The 16,296-nt window shown below is 40.6% G+C and overlaps 1 protein-coding gene across 2 annotated transcripts in view; it reads left to right on the top strand.

Annotated features, from left to right (window-relative positions):
- The window catches only part of DMTF1 (cyclin D binding myb like transcription factor 1), a 54,228-nt gene that overhangs the window by 15,311 nt on the left and 22,621 nt on the right, over window positions 1-16,296 (top strand). For both annotated transcript variants that reach the window (XM_075926131.2, XM_075926126.2), the window contains exons 4-10: window positions 154-248; window positions 1,792-1,906; window positions 6,635-6,711; window positions 8,059-8,216; window positions 10,358-10,390; window positions 11,748-11,857; window positions 14,535-14,763. In XM_075926131.2, the coding sequence (XP_075782246.1) occupies window positions 154-248; window positions 1,792-1,906; window positions 6,635-6,711; window positions 8,059-8,216; window positions 10,358-10,390; window positions 11,748-11,857; window positions 14,535-14,763 (817 nt within the window). The remainder of the gene's footprint in view (window positions 1-153; window positions 249-1,791; window positions 1,907-6,634; window positions 6,712-8,058; window positions 8,217-10,357; window positions 10,391-11,747; window positions 11,858-14,534; window positions 14,764-16,296) is intronic.

Genomic DNA, 16,296 nt, shown 5'->3' with positions numbered 1-16,296 from the left:
GGAAGTATTATCAAGCATCTTAGTGTTTTCACAATGCCAGTAATCAATGTTAGAGCATAGCTTTATTCAGATTTGCAGAGCAAGTATTGTGTTTTGTAAATCGTATACAATATTTCAGAAATAAACTGTGCTACTAATTTACCTGTTTTGAAGTTTCAGAAAATGAACAGAGCTTTGAGGTGACCATGACTGCTACCACTGAGGTAGCAGATGATGAGATTAATGAAGGAACCGTTACTCAGATCCAGGTATGGTAAGGTTTCAAGTTTAATCCTAGGGCTTTTAATTAACTTGGCTCTGCATATTCAAATTAAACTAAGAAGCAAGAAGTTTTGATTAAATGAGTGTTATGTGTTATGTTTGTGAAACAGGCAGTGAGACCAGTCTTGTTTGAAAGGTTCTGTCCAATAAAAATACGTTTTAATTTTTCAAAGGAAAACATGATTGTGGTGAAATTTTTTTATGCACATATTGTTGCAGTAAGGAATGACAGATATAGCACACATGTTATGGTTTGTTTCAAAGAGAGCCAAATAGAAAGGTAATATGGCTGGGCTTTTAAATTTACCACTGCTGCCAGTGTTGTTCAGGGAAAATAAGTTTTACAATTCTTTATAGTAAAATTTTTCAGGTGGTACCTTTGTCAACAGAGAAATATTTAAGTTTAAAAATACTTAGCTGTCATACAGTATATGTCACATTAAGAAGCAATTTACGGATGTTGGGCCCAATTCTTTTTCCACTGACATCAAATTTCAGTTTGAATAGGACTGAACCCATTATCTAATCCTCCCAATACCTTTGATATTTAGGATAGTAAGTAGTAGTATTCTTATTGGTTGTGGAGCTTTGCATATCCCATGTCCCCAGAGAAACTCTAGCAAGGATAGTGGGAGCCAACAGGCCCTATTTGCCTTCACTCTGCTCCCATGTAGTCACTTTCAGCCCTTCTGGGGCAGAGTTTTAAAATCCTTAGCTTCTCCAGAGGCTATAACAATACTTTCTGAGGCCTGGTCTACACCTAAAACTTAAGTCAACTTAGCTACATCATTCAGGACTTGTGAGGATTAATTAGATAATGGGCTCAGTCCTACTCCAACTGAAGTTAAGACTCTGATGTCAGTGGAAAAAATCTATAAATTGCTTTTTAATGTGAACTGTACTGCATGAGAACAATTGTTACCTCTATTTAATGTGCATATTACGTGACTCCATTCACTACAGACACATTTCTGTCATATGCAGTGTCTGCAAAACTACCAGGGCACAAAAGCTTTGTTAGTAAAAATTGTTCATTTGTAAAGGCTCTTGTAAAAATCAGTCATTTCCATTGATGGTGATTGAAGAAGGCCCAATGCAGTGAAAGAGAAACAAGGCAGAACACAGATCTTAGTTTGTAAACCTTTACCTTATGCAGAGTATAGAGTAGCAGAGGAGGAGTATACATTACAGCAGAGAAGCAAATTATTCAATATATCCTACAGTTCTAAAAAATTTAGTTTATATCAATGTCATTACTGTGTGAAAACTGGTGTGTATTTGGTAAAGGCAGGTGGGGAACAGATATTAGCGTAAGCTGGCCAAGGATAAGATGGGTAAAAGTGTTGTTTAAAAAAGGGAAATATCCTGGTAGTGTCCCACCTAAAACAAATACATGTTCTCTGCAGCCAGCAAGATAACTAGTATGACATAGCTATCTTTTATTCCAAATATCCTAGCCAAATATTGTGTGTTAAATTCAAGGTGAGGAGATGAAAGTTAAATCAGTTAACAAGGTATTTTCTTTTCAAGATTCTTCAGAATGAACAACTGGATGAAATCTCTCCTCTAGGCAGTGAAGAAGTGTCAGCTGTTAGTCAGGCCTGGTTTACAACCAAGGAGGATAAGGATTCTCTAACAAATAAAGGTAGGATATTTAGGCACAGATGTTCCCATTACTTGCCAAAAGGTGAGCTGATTTGAATAATGTGTGCGTGAGGGTACTTTTTAGGCTGCATAAAATATCCTGTATTCTGGGTAGAATGCCTGGATCTTTGTCGTGGGGTGAGGTCTAAAGCTAGAAATACGTAGAGCCCTGCGCAGATGCCGATAACTGTGGATATAAAGCCAAATATCCACAAATATGCAGGATACAAGATACAAAATTTGCAGGGCTCTAGAAATAGTCACTTTCCATTCTGGCCAATAGTAAGTCTTCCTTTGTCTCAGACAAAAGTCAAGATGAAAAGTTAAAGGAGCCCCAGAGGCTGGAGTAAAAGTATTTCACTATTGGTTACCAGTTATTTCAAATAAATTACAAAGGTGAGTAAAAATAAGGAGGCTATTTATTTTTAACAAAATGAAGAATAATGCCTATCAGACCTACTGAAGCTTGTGTGTGTGGCCCCCTTGTTCTCACTCTTACTTTTCAAAATGTTGCTTGAAACACAATGCTAAATGATTCCTGCACTTGCCCTTGATATACTACAAAAACATGTGATCAGTTTCCACTCCTCTTATTCCCATCTTGATGTAGAGGGACAGAGTGGTACCCCCTGATGTAGCTGTAGTAAGGGAGAGAGCAAGTGTTATTTTGCTTCCAGAAGTGGCAGAGATTTTGGTAACAGTGGTCATTATTTAAGGCAATCCTGCTTAGGGCCTCTGTAGTGTCTCAGGTCCTTTAAAACTTCACGTAACTTAAACTTAGTGTTGCACAGCACTTCTGAACATAGTTGCTCCGTATTAGAGCTAGTTGAAATGTTGCATCTTGCTTTTTTCAGCAAAATATGGCCTTTTAGGAAATATGAAAATGTTCCTGATTCAATTTGAAACAGTTTTAGTTTGGTTTTTTTATTCCACAAACATCAAGGTTTTTTCCTCCTTGCAGGGGAAGAAAAGAGTGAATGAAAATCAAATTTTCTTAATTGAAATTAAAATAAACTTTTGTGAAAAATCTTGAACAAAATAAATATTGTTTAATTTTTCACAGAAATGCCACAGGTCTGAGATTTGCTGCAGAGAGAGGATAGGGGCTTGTAGGGAGGGAGCAGTGACTGGGAAGCACTGGAAATGGGAACCTTAGAATTGGGAGAAACAAGCATCCAGCATATTATCTGTTTCTCTCTCTCACTTTCATTCACTGTCTTGATTGGATGCATGGTTTCTTTTAAGAGCCCCTGGTTTTCCCCATCTTTTCCACCCCCATTTTTCCTCAGCATAGCTTCTAATCTCCACAGTGCTCAATTTAAGATCTGAGGGGGATGCAGGCAGAAACAGAGATTGCTTTCCATTTCAGAAGGTGGGGGAATTGGGAGAAAGTAGTTTAGATGTCCAGTGACAGTAGCTGGTAGACTCTATGGTGGGAAAGCAGAGAGATTATGCACCTCTTTCCAGTGCATAATCAGTGGGGAGGAATACGGACTATACCAAGGGTGAGCAATAATTTTTAATGGAAAGGTTTTGGCAAGTGGTCAAGAGCCACATTTCTACCGAGGAGGTTTGGGGTCTTGGGCAAAGGTTGGGTACAGAAGGGAGCTTGGGGTAGGAGTCTGGGGTACTGGAGGAGGTGTGGAGTCTGAGAGGGGGGTTGGGTGAAGGAGGGGATTGTGATTAGGGGCAGAGGCTTGGGGTGCAGAATCCAGGAGGGAGTATGGGTGCAGGAGAGGATTCTGCTCTGATGGAGGGGCTCTAAGAGGGGGGTGCAGGTTCTGTAAGGGAGTTGTGACCTAGATGAAGGGAGTGCAGAGGGTTTGGGTGGTGGCTTGGGGCAGGGGGATGGGGATGGGTTGCAGGGTCAAGGAAGGGGGTATGGTGCCAGAGAGGATTACAGTGTATAAGAAGGTGGATATGTGTCAGCAGTGTGCCCTTGTTGCCAAGAATGCTAATGGAATATTGGGCTACATTAATAGGAGCATTGTCAGCAGATTGAGGGAAGTGATTATTCCCCTCTATTTGGAATTAGTGAGATCATATCTGGAGTATTACATCAATGTTCGGGCCCCCTGTTACAGAAAGAATGTGGACAAATGAGAGAGAGTCCAGCAAAGGGCAACAACATTGATTAACAGATTGAGGGTGTGACAGACTGCTGGCTAAGCCACAGCTCTGCCACTACAGCCTGGCTGAAAAGGCCAGTTACAGCCAGCTGAGTAAGCCCGGGCCTGAAGGGCTAATGGCTGAGTGTGCTCCCAAGCCAGAAGGAGAGGCTGGCTGAGTTTGCTGCAGTCTGCAACTCTGTAAATAGAAGGTGATGGGAAGCTGACAATAAAAGGCACGGGTGACTGTACCAGAAAGGGTGTCCAGCTGATTTGTGGACAAAGAAAGTATCTCATGGTGAGGGGCCTGAGCAAGGACCTTGCCACAGGGAACATAACTTATGAGGAGGAGCTGAAGGACCTGGGCTTATTTAGACTTCAGGAGAAAAGAGTGGGGGGGATTTGATAGCAGACTTCAACTATCTGAAGTAGGGTTCTGAAGGGGGTGGTGAGAGGCTGTTTTCAGTAGTGACAGATGACAGAATGAGGCACAATGGTCTCAAGTTGCAGTAGGGGAGGTCTTGGTTGTATATTAGGAAAAACTGTTTCATTAAGAGGGTGGTGAAGCACTGGAATGGGTAACCTAGGGAGGTGGAAGATTCTCTATCCTTAGAGGTTTTTAAGGCCTGGCTTGATAAAGCCTTGGGCTGAGATGATTTAGATGGAGTGGAGCTGAGGTGTGGATTAGATGACCTCCTGAAGTCTCTTCCACTCTAATCTTTGATTCTGTGAATTGTAAATGGAGTGATGAATTGTCTGTGCAACTATGAATGTGAAAACCCCATAGTTTGAAAAGCTGGAGAATAGGTATGTGAAGGACTAGTCGACTATCCAATAAGCAAAAGGTTATCGGATAGTCGATACACTAGTCAACTAGTTGCTCCCTTCTTTCCCCTTGCTGCTCTATTAGAAAGAGGCAGCAAGGGGAGAGAAAGGAGGGCAGGCTTCAGAGCAGCAGCACTGAGCTGGAGTCAGCTGGGGACTCCCAGTTGACCCTGGGCTCCATGCTGCGTTGCCAATTTGAAATGCGCAGGAGCCCCCCACTGGGGACTCTTGTGCATTTCAAAGCTGTCCTACCATGTGCAGCCCTGAGTCAGCGGGACTTCCCGCTGCCCGGGGCTGCATGCGGAGTTCCACATTCCTCAGCAGAGGCTCGTGTACATTTCAAAGGCAGAATGAAGAAGCACCATGCACTGCTCGCAGGGCGGAGGCAGAGCGGAAAAGGCTTTGGGCGTTCCCCAGGCCTTAATTGGACTGGGGGCGCGGAAGCAGCAGGGCCTCCGTGGGCCAGATCCACCCACTTGGCGGGCCGAATCCAGCCTGCGGAGGCCCTTTTGCCCACCCCTTTATTAGGATATAGACAGGCAGGGAGTCCGACTCAGTTCCAGCTTACACCAGGTCCAGCAGCTTAGACTCTCCTCCTGGACCAGGGCTGCTGCCATCCCTGTATCAGAGACAGCAGCACGGGGCAACAGGCTGCTGGTCCGCAAGAGGAGGTGGTTTTTAAATTGGCTTCCCTCGCGGACCAGCTCCTGCTTGGCACCCCACACTGCTGCCTGTGATACAAAAGCAGCAACGCAGAGTGGCAGGGGGCTCCTTAGGAGTGGGGCCAGAGTGCACTGGCTACCATCCCTGCCCCAGGGACTATAGAATAGTCGAGTAACGCTATTTAACATCCCTACTTATTACCATTGACTGCATAGTGAGCACCAAGAGCGCCCAGCACTACACAGGCATGTTTAGAAGTGAGAAGGCCCATAACATAAGGCTCAGTGTTTCAAAGTTTTGCCATTTTAACGTGAGTCTCGTTACGTTTGTTTTTCTTTAAGCTCTAGCTCAGTGGTCCCCAATCATTGGAGGTTGCTGGGCGCCAGGGGGCGTGGCCGGGCACCAGAGGGCGGGGACACTTGTGCGCCGGGGATCAGAAGCAGCCCCCCCCCATAGCTGCGGGGGCGGGGCCCCCCCATGCGCTGCGCACCCAGGGCCAGCGCCCCCCCCCCCCAAGCGCCGTGCACCCGGGGCTGCCCCCCTCCCCCCCCCGCCGCCAAGCGCCGCGTACCCAGGGCCGGCGCCCCCTCCACGCGCCCAGAGCGCGGGCGGCCAATCCGCAGCGCTCCCAGGGCCGGCGCTCACCGTGAGCCCGGGGCCGACTGTGGCACCATGCATGCGCCACGTGCCCAGGGCCAGACCAGCCCCGAGCACTTGGTGGGCGCACACAAATGCCCCCGCGGGCGCCGTGTTGGGGACCACTGCTCTAGCTCAATAGTCATCCGAATACATGAAAATCTCAGCTTTCATTATTTAAAAAAAGTTTCTAGTCCACACTGTTGCAGAGAAAAGCCTAAACATGCCAGAAACCAAGTAAAAACAGACCAATTTTTTTAAAAACGAAAGTGGCTTAAAATCATCAGAATCTTGTGATATTTTAACTCTTGAGTTTTGTTACTCAAGTTGCTTAGCAAACTGAGTAATTTTAATTTTTCATCTATATAATTGTTCTAATTATTTTGTAACTACTACATATTTTTCTTTAATTACTTCAGTAAGAAAATTGTATGTTCTGATTTCCACCACCTTGCTGGCCTCCAGCATTGTGATTGGTTTGTCTTGTCCATTTTAAGGCCATAAATGGAAGCAGGGAATGTGGTCGAAGGAAGAAATCGACATTTTGATGAGTAACATTGAACGTTATTTAAAGGTAGGCGTTTACAGTACTTTAGTCTGCTAGTTTAGCTGGTTATGCCATTTCTGCTGTATCCTGCTGGAAACTGACTTTCTGTAGAATTCCACAGTGTGTGCAAATGGACTTGGTTAATCATTTTGTAATAGAACTAAATACTGCCTGTCTGAAATACACAAAAATGTTTCTAATGCATAAAAGCAGCGAATATAATTTTTATTGTAATCATATTGATTATCTCTCAGCACTTCCAGCTTGCATATTCAGAATAATTAACTGTAAAATTTTACATCAGTGTGCTAAAGTGGTGTGTTCTCTCCTTAGCATTTGTAACTAGGGATGTTAGCATGCAACTGAATAGCTGTATAACCTCATCAAATTTTAATGGTTGCACAACTATTTGATAGTCCTTGGCGGCGGGGCTGGCAGCCAGTGCACTCCCAGCCCCACTCTCAGGGAGAGCCCTGCCACCTCACACTGCTACCTCTGTGTCAGCAGCTACGTCTATACTGCACCCTTCTTCCACAAAAACTTATGGAAATGAAGCATGGAGTAGAATATTGCCGTGCTTCATCTGCATATTGGGTTTCCATCAACATAAAGAAATATTTTAGGTTAAAACAGAGGTGCCCAAACTACATTCCCCAGACCCTACACAACACAACAGAGCATTTCATGAGACCTGCTTCAACACAATATACTAATGATTGTCCAGGATTTAGTCATCAGTTTTACATTATTTTAGTTTACATAAGTGTATAAACAGGTTGTTTCTATGTACAGTATTATCTTTCTAAATACATACAAAACAAGCTGAATTTAAAATATAAATCAATACAGGTGACTTTAAACCTTCTTAAAATAAGTAGAATCTGTTTCTCCCACACAAAGTTAGGCTTACATTTATGTGGTTCTCCTGTGTAATACGGTTGGGCCGTCACAGTCTTAGAATTAGCTTTCCATTGATTTTTTTATTTTTTAATGAAAGCATTTCTTCAGAATACAAAAACCCCAATGCATGAGCTAAATAATATCAGTTTAGATTTAGTCTGTATGATTTTCTCAAGGTTGACGTGGGCTTTTTTTGTTTTTTTGTTATTTTTTTGTATTACAAAATATACACTTACTAGAACTTGCAAACTTGGATGGGAGTTAGGCACTTCTGCATGTTCTGCACTTCTTTGGACAAATAGAAATTCAGGTGTCTAATTTAGAAATTCAAGTTCACAATTTTACCCACAGTTTTATGAAATATTACCCATTAACTTGCAGAATAATATACCAACCTTCTCATTTTTTAAACTTCTGTTTGTCAATGATACACAGTTTTGTCTAAAATCTCGTTTTAAAATGTGATTTGTCTAGTCCCGTGGAATAAAAGATGCCACCGAAATTATCTTTGAGATGTCAAAAGATGAACGAAAAGATTTCTACAGAACTATTGCGTGGGGTTTGAACCGGCCTCTCTTTGCAGTTTATAGAAGAGTTCTTCGCATGTATGATGATAGAAACCATGTTGGAAAGTATGAAAACCTATAATGATACATGATTTGATTGATATGATTAGTGTTTTGGGTTGGAGTTTTTTGGGGGGTTAATTTTATTTTATGCCCACTTTAATTAGTGAAAATGGTATCTTGTGAGTGAAGCAATCAAGATGAGGGATAAAAGGAAACTAGAGCAGTTGAAGCTTAAAAAGATATGCACAGATTCCTTCTAGTAAAGAACTTGCGATAGCCATCATCTCATAATTCAGCATTTCTGTTGGAGTAATTTGTGGTAATACGTGGTAATAAGTTAGATAATATTTGGGAAAAGGATACATTCTTGTTAAATGAAAGGTAATTGAGAAGCAAGACTAGAGGCTGTAGCTATGAGATTTATGAGGGGGGAAAAGTCAAGGTCCCTTTTTGATTCTGTTGATACAAAGTCTTGTCAGAACTTCAGTGATCACTAGTATAGTCTTTGTACATGCATAAAGATGAATTTCTGGCCAGGCAGCCCATTGTTGTTCTATATTATTGATTCAGTTGTTTTTGAGAATTTATGGAATTCATTTATTGTATATTGAATACACAAAGCAGCCGTGCTTGTTGTGTTTGATAATACTGATAGCACATTTGATAGCACATACCATTTTAATTTTCTAAACATTGTTTTAACAAGGGTTAACTATTCTTTGAACTCTCCTACATTTTAACAAGTAGAGAAACAGAAAGAGTAGGTAATTTGCCCAAGGCCTCACTCAAGTAAATGTTGAGTCAGCTTTAGAACTCAGTAGTTCCTGGCTCCTGGTACTGAGCTCAGTCTACTAGAGAAGACTCTTTCTCTAAATAGAAGGGGAAAATTAAAAGCAAACCCAAAAAAACCTCCTGGTTGTCTGATTCCACGGTATTATAGCCAAACAGTTTTTTGAATGCACAGCATATTTTCTGTTAATGCTTTTTGGCACTGACAGTTTTAAATAATTGAAAAACTTTCACATTGGAGAAAACTTGGAAACAGAAAACATTTAATGTGAAAAACCATTTCTCCTGCATCCTGCAAGTCAGTCCAGGAACTGGATGTTAATATCTCATACCAGCAGTTGAGTTCATTTCCTGGTATCATTTTCCAGCAGGTGGTATGATTCCCTTTTACCTAAGCTTTACAATATTTTTAGATTTCTTTTTCTGGTACTTTGTATAAATTAGCAGGATTAGTAGCTAGGTGCTAACAAGGGATTCATCTTATTTTTCCTTCTTTCCCTTCACTTCCCAGAGCTCCCTCTGAAAAGTGTTCAGCCCATCACTGGTCCTCTGCTGTAGGGAGATGTACGTTCAAGATAAAAACAACAACCCATTAGAGGCAAGGATTTGTTGGCCAGTTGTCTTTTCTGTGTCCTTTACAAAGACCTTGGACTTATATAAGATCTTCTCTTTCCTTCCTAATTGTTAGTTCCTTCCTTTCCATAATTTTGTATAAGAGCTTCCAAAGGACTGATCCTGCATCAGGATAAATTAGTATGGAGTTCCGTTGACTCCAGTGGAATTTTTCATAGGTGCAGGGGTATGCATTGATGTAGCCTACTGTAAGATTAAAGCCTAATGCATCTGTGAATAGTATTCAATATGAAAGGATTACCAGGATGTAGAGAGCATTTGTGATGTGAGCACAGAACTGAGAGATGGGCCTTGAACTGCTGAGTACTAATCTTGTCTCTGACATAATCTAGAGGGCAATTCATTTAACTCCCCTGCCTTTCCTAACTGTAAAGTAATGGAGATACATATCCCCTGAGGTAGTGATTAGGATTTTAGTTAAAAAAATAAAGCATTTATAAAGCATTATGACACACAATTAAATAGAAGAAAATGTGCTGTAAAGAAGTAGCTCCTCTTTTAGGCATAAGTCAGCCTAATTCTGATCTTTCATATGTGAGAAGTCCATGTGAGAACTCCATTGAAGGAGTTACATCAGTGTAAAACTGTGTACATGTGAAGAGGCTTAGATTGAAACATCATTATAACTAAAAAAAGATTAATTTACCTTTAATGTGCTTTTCAATATTCAGATTGTTTCCCTCAGTTAGAAATTGTCTTTTGTGCTATTCATATTACATAGTGTGTGGTTAACAGAAAGGGTGTTTCTGTTCTAAATGATGTTCTTTTTCTTTATTGCGTAGGTATACTCCTGAAGAAATTGAAAAACTAAAGGAGTAAGTTTTGCATTCACGAGATTTTGTTATTTATTTGTAACAACTGTTTTTCAAAAAAAATTGTATAAAGGTTTCACTATGACCATTTCAGTTTAATGGTTATAAGTAAATTGACTGCTATTTACTTATAACAGAGTCTCCATCCCTAGAGGTGTTTAAGTCTCGGCTTGACAAAGCGTTGGCCGGGTTGATTTAGTTGGGATTGGTCCTGCCTGGAGCAGGGGGCTGGACTTGATGACCTTCTGAGGTCTCTTCCAGTTCTATGATTCTATAACTCTTCTCTCCAAAGTAGTTTGAGGAGCAGTGAAAGGCACTTTTTGCCTTTTTACTCTGATATATTTACAAATATAAATTATATATCTAGACAGATGAGATATAAATACAGCATTTCACCAAACTCTGACTGGTGTATTCTATTGAAACCGATTATATTTCAGACTTTCAAAAGCATAACTGAGAGTAATTTGATCCTTTGTGTGTGTGAGTGTGAGTGTGAGTGTGTGAGAGAGAGAGAGAGAGAGAGAGAGCGCTACTTAGTGGTTAGCTGTAGAAATGGTTGAATGGTCAAGCATAGGATTCACATTATGAAAACAAATTTTGGGAGACTTCATCAAGACATCACCTGAGGTCCTTGTGTCTGGAATACACACTTTTGGTCTGACAGACCCAAAGATATTCTGCAGACTTATCTGTTTCTCCAGATTCTCTCTCAAGAATTGACTGGATTGATTAGGATACAAGGGAACAAGAAGGGGAGAATGGAGGATTTAAGATGGAGTTTCTTTGTTTGGATATCTGTTCATTTGAAGATTCTTTGTGTTTTGTAAAGCACCTAGAATTCCAGAGGGTTTCATAATAAATTATTAAGTAACCATGAATTAATATTTTAAGACACTCTGAAAGGTTGTGAAGGAAGGGGAATGCATAAGCTTTAAAAATAGGAAAGTAGAGAGACAAGACACACTGTAAGCTGGCTTCCTGGACTGATGAGTTATAGAATTCCCAGTTTTTCAGCACCTATTACAATATTCATGAATATTCTCTGTGCCATATGCAAAGTCTCTCTTTGGAAATAGATCAGAATTTGTAATGAGGGTCACACCTGTCATCTGAAAATCTCAAAGCATGTTTCAAACAATAATTAAGCCTCACAACGTTCCTCTGAGGCAAGTAAATATCACTATAGCTATTTTACAGTTGGATAAACTGAGGCAAGGCCAGGCTAAATGCCTTCCAGCATCATGTGACAAATTAGCAATAAGAATCAGAAATAACCATTCTTACTAGTCCAATGTACTGAAGAATGATGCTCGAGTCAGTCATTTGAACAAAATGTTAACTATCTGTATTTGCTTAGGTTAAGAATAAAGCATGGTAATGATTGGGCAACAATAGGTGCTGCACTGGGAAGAAGTGCTTCATCTGTGAAAGATCGATGTAGGCTGATGAAGGACACCTGCAACACAGGTATGGTACTATAACACAGATACGATAGTATATGGGTATCCATAAAAGATGTTCTAGTTAAGACTGTCTCATTGTCCCCATTGTTAATGCTTTCTCTTCTTTTCAGAGATTTCCTTTTCTCTAGGGCTGTGTCCAGACTCGGGTTTTTTCGGGAAAAGTAGCCTTTTTCCGAAAAAACTTCACCTGCGTCTAGACTGCAGCCGCGTTCTTTCGAAATTAAATCGAAAGAACGCGGCTTTTCTTTCGACGGCGGTAAACCTCATTTCACGAGGAAGAACGCCTTCTTTCGAAAGTGCTTCTTTCGAAAGAAGGCGTTCTTGAATGTAAATAGGGCTTCTTCGAAAGAGAGCATCCAGACTCACTGGGTGCTTTCTTTCGAAAAAGCGGCTTGCTCTTTCGAAAGTTCCGCGTGCAGTCTAGACGCTCTCTTTCGAAAGACGCTTGCAGTCTAGACATAGCCTAGGAAATTCACTTCAGTCTGAAGCTTAGCATAAAATTTGGTAATTTATTTTTTAATGTTAAGTCTTTTTTATTTCTAATTTCAGATCACGAAGAGCAAAAAAATACAATGTATATAACTTTTTTGTAGGTCTTTAATGGTCTTGATATCTGGTGTTTCTCTGGCACTGTTCATCAAGGCAAATTACAAAGTATTTCGTACATTTTAATCATAGGATTTTTACAAACCCATACGTGTGCTCGCTCTCTCTCTCTCTCTCTCTCTCTCTCTCTCTCTCTCTCTCTCGCTCTCTCTCTATATATATATATATATATAAAAAATGTGTGTATGTATATATGCATAATATATTATGGGTGTCATTTCACACAGTGCTAAGCTATAGTTATGCTGCTAAATTTAAGTAAGGCAACTATTTAACAGCAAACATCAACACTGCATAATATTTTAGTACAGGAAATGAAGTACGCTTTACTTGAAATGAAAGAGGAAATTCGGTAGCCAAAATATAATTGCCCGCTTGAAATTTGGCCAGGATGCTGACTTTAATACCCATGTAATTTCCCATGGGATTGTTTAATGACACTCAAGGAGCCTGGCACTCTGGTTTTATGTCTTATCTGAAGTCAGCACTTTTAGCAACAGCTCTTTGCACGACGTTGGCCCATTATTTCGGCAGTGACCCTGAGTGAATGTGGCATACATATTGAATCACAAACACTCCTTCCTAGAGCACGTAGGCTTTTCATTATGTTTTGCATCCCTGACACAGCTGAGCTGCTCAGTTTGTGAGATTTTATGATCTTATGCTGCAAGGTGTTCTGACAGCAAGAGATTAGTCATTTATGTTTACTCAGTATTATAAGGATATTTTACTGCAAAGATGAAATGTACATGCTTGGATGCTATCATCATGTGTGCAATAGAAAGCCCTAAAATAGGCTAATAATTTAACCACCACTACATGTTAGGAATCAGTGACCCAAAACTGCATACACTATTCCATAACAATTCCTTAATCTAGACTGAGGCACTCCTTAATATATTGTGAATTATTTCCCCTCAGGACCTCCTCAGGGACCTGTCCCCTTATTTTCAGTGATGTCTCAGCTTTTTACCCTTGTTTTAAAATAGATTGATTTGCCTGAGATCACAGACTAAGCTGAGGTTAGAGCTTAGTGATTAGCTCATGACTGGATTTCTTTCCTTCACCACTGTTACTTTTTCATGGAAATTACGTTTTTTGCCAGAGAAACTTGTGGAGTTGAAGTTATAAAAGCATTTGTAAATCAGAATTGTAACCTTTACAACTTAGCTAATCACCAGATGTGTAACTGAGGTAGCTAACTGGTGACTTAGTTTGTAGGGGTGTAGTTCCCTGGGAAGGGAACTCAGTGGAGTTCCTGGATGTACTAAAAGAGGGTTCTTGGCCACTAGGAGGTGAGGCAGGGAAAAACTCTTGAAAGGGAGCCTCTTCTGACTTGTCTGTTGTTGTCTGCTTATCTGCTTAGTCTCTTGACGTATAATTGCACCCTCTGCCAATTCCTGATTCTTGTTTTAGATCAGGAACATCCTTGGGCACACAAGTCAAACTGGAAGATAAGACTGTGCAGAAAAACTGACATTGAGCTAAAAGTGGCTTGATGCAGGGGTATAAGGATTGATAGTGGGAAATTGTGAGGTTTTCCATTTGTCAATTGGGGCATGGTGTGTGTCTCCTTTTTAATATTTCTGAGGAAGTAGTGTTTTGTTCCTCTGAGGAGAGCACTAATATGCTATGCTAATGGGCATACAAATACATAGGTAGTGAAGGAAGAAATTTGAATGAGAGGGAGGATGTTGACAACTAGAATAGAATATGCTCGTTTTTCTCAGTACAGATTCTAAATATTCCCTTTCTTACTGCTCACAGGGACAAAGATGTTGCCTTTAAACTATTCACTCTTTTCTTGCTGTACTAAACCATCAAGCATTTGAATGCATTACTGGTGTACCATTTTAGCATCTGACCTTTAAAGGGATGTACCTAGTACATGGGGCAACTCTTGTATTAATCCAGGATACTTTGATTGTTTTGTGGTATGCAAGTGGTTAAACTCCTGAAAACCATGAAGTACTGCTTCCAGTCACAAAATGCTGTATGCTCCCATATCTGCTATTCAGGTTAAGATGGTTTGTACTGTTAGTTAACTTGGATGTTTTTCCCCTTTGTTTTACTAGGAAAATGGACAGAAGAAGAAGAAAAGAGGCTAGCAGAAGTGGTTCATGAGTTAACCAGCACAGAGCCAGGTGACATTGTCACACAAGGGGTATCGTGGGCTGCTGTGGCAGAACGGGTTGGAACACGCTCTGAAAAGCAGTGCCGTTCCAAATGGCTTAACTATCTGAACTGGAAACAGAGTGGCGGAACTGAATGGACTAAGGAGGATGAAATAAATCTGATCTTGAGGTTTGTGTTCTCAGTTTTAAAAGTTTGTAGTAAAAAAGTGACACTAGTAGAATTCCGTTGGGGTCCCTTTTGTTGATTTCCTAGACACTAAGAGATCTCAAGAACACTCCAAAAATGGCTGCTGTGTTCACACTTCCCAGAGATTTCATATTGAACATTATTTTTGTTTTTGTTTTTTTAGTGAATTTTAGTGCTCGTGAAAGGTGTCAGATTGAAAGCCCTGGAGACTGAAGTCTTCTATTATTCCACAGAACAGGTACAGCACAGGCAGCGACCGTGCAAGCTTCCCATACACTGCGCCACCAATGCGCTTCAACCCTGAACTGGAGGGGTAGTTCAGTCTCCATGCCCATTCAGTCCTTGGCGCCTCTGCTGAGATTGCCAATGAGGGTCAAGTGTGGTGGTGGTGGTTTCTGTAATGTAGATACATGTCCGCCAGGAACTAAACTGAAACCACAGTTTCATTTCATTTAGGCTATGCCGGATGGCACCACCTTTGGTCACTACCTGAGTTAGAGTTGAACTGGCAACCAAGTGGTGAAAAGCTCAGTAGTCCACTAGAAACCTTCTGAGCCATTCAGTTCCTCTTCTGTTTTGAATACTTTTAATTTAGATTTTTCAGCCAGTTGATTTTTTTCATTATGGTTTGACAGTTTTCTTGGGTGCTGATAAAAGGGGGGAGACAGGCAGGGAATCCAAACATTAACAGAGCACTAGTCACTGCTTTATGACTTACATTCAGAATGATTAACCTAACTTATTGTAAATTGGGATACATACTGTTTGTTTCATAGTATTTGTGTGCAAATAGTATTGATGCATTTAGTCTCTCGGAGTCTGTCCATTCATAATTCATCTCTTTAGGATTGTTTCTTTAGCTAGCAAGTATAGTCAATACAATTACTTGGTCTATGAAGAGGGCTTTTCCATCTTACAGGCAAAAACAAATGGCAGGAAATTGAGAAATTATGATTAGTCTTACAGATTGTGGTAAAGCCCACAGTGTTGTAGGTATTTGCTAACATACATAAAAATAATCCCTGACCCAAAGAATATGGAGGGATTTATTTTGAGGAAATATTTAAATAGTTAATTATGTATAGCTTCCTTAAGAGAAATCTAAGGGGAGACATAAGTCCATACCAAGGAGGGGATGGATGCTTTTTAGGTTAAAAGACAAGTGTAACTAGGAGAGGCGGGATAAAATTAAGAGGTTGAAGATTTAGGCTTAATATCAGAAAGTACTTCCTGCCAATGAAGTGAACTAGGGGAGTAGTTTCCCAAGGGAAGTGTTGGAAGCACCATTGCTTGAGAGGTTTAAAATTAGTATGAACAAAGCACTATAATAGGTTTAGAAGGAAGAACAACCCTGCATTGACAGGGAGATGGACAGAATGACCTAATAGGTCTAATCCATCTCTGACATCTGGAATTTGCTTAACCTCTAGCAGCATGGAGCCTTGGAAGCCTAAATCCATTTTTGAGCTCTGGTTTACCATTCACTGGCAAACCACCTTGCCTCTACTACATATG

Source organism: Pelodiscus sinensis, chromosome 1 (assembly GCF_052426305.1).
Source record: "Pelodiscus sinensis isolate ZL-2025 chromosome 1, ASM5242630v1, whole genome shotgun sequence".
Taxonomy (NCBI): domain Eukaryota; kingdom Metazoa; phylum Chordata; order Testudines; family Trionychidae; genus Pelodiscus; species Pelodiscus sinensis.
Note: the sequence above shows the minus strand (reverse complement) of the source record. Positions and strands in the feature narration are given on the sequence as shown.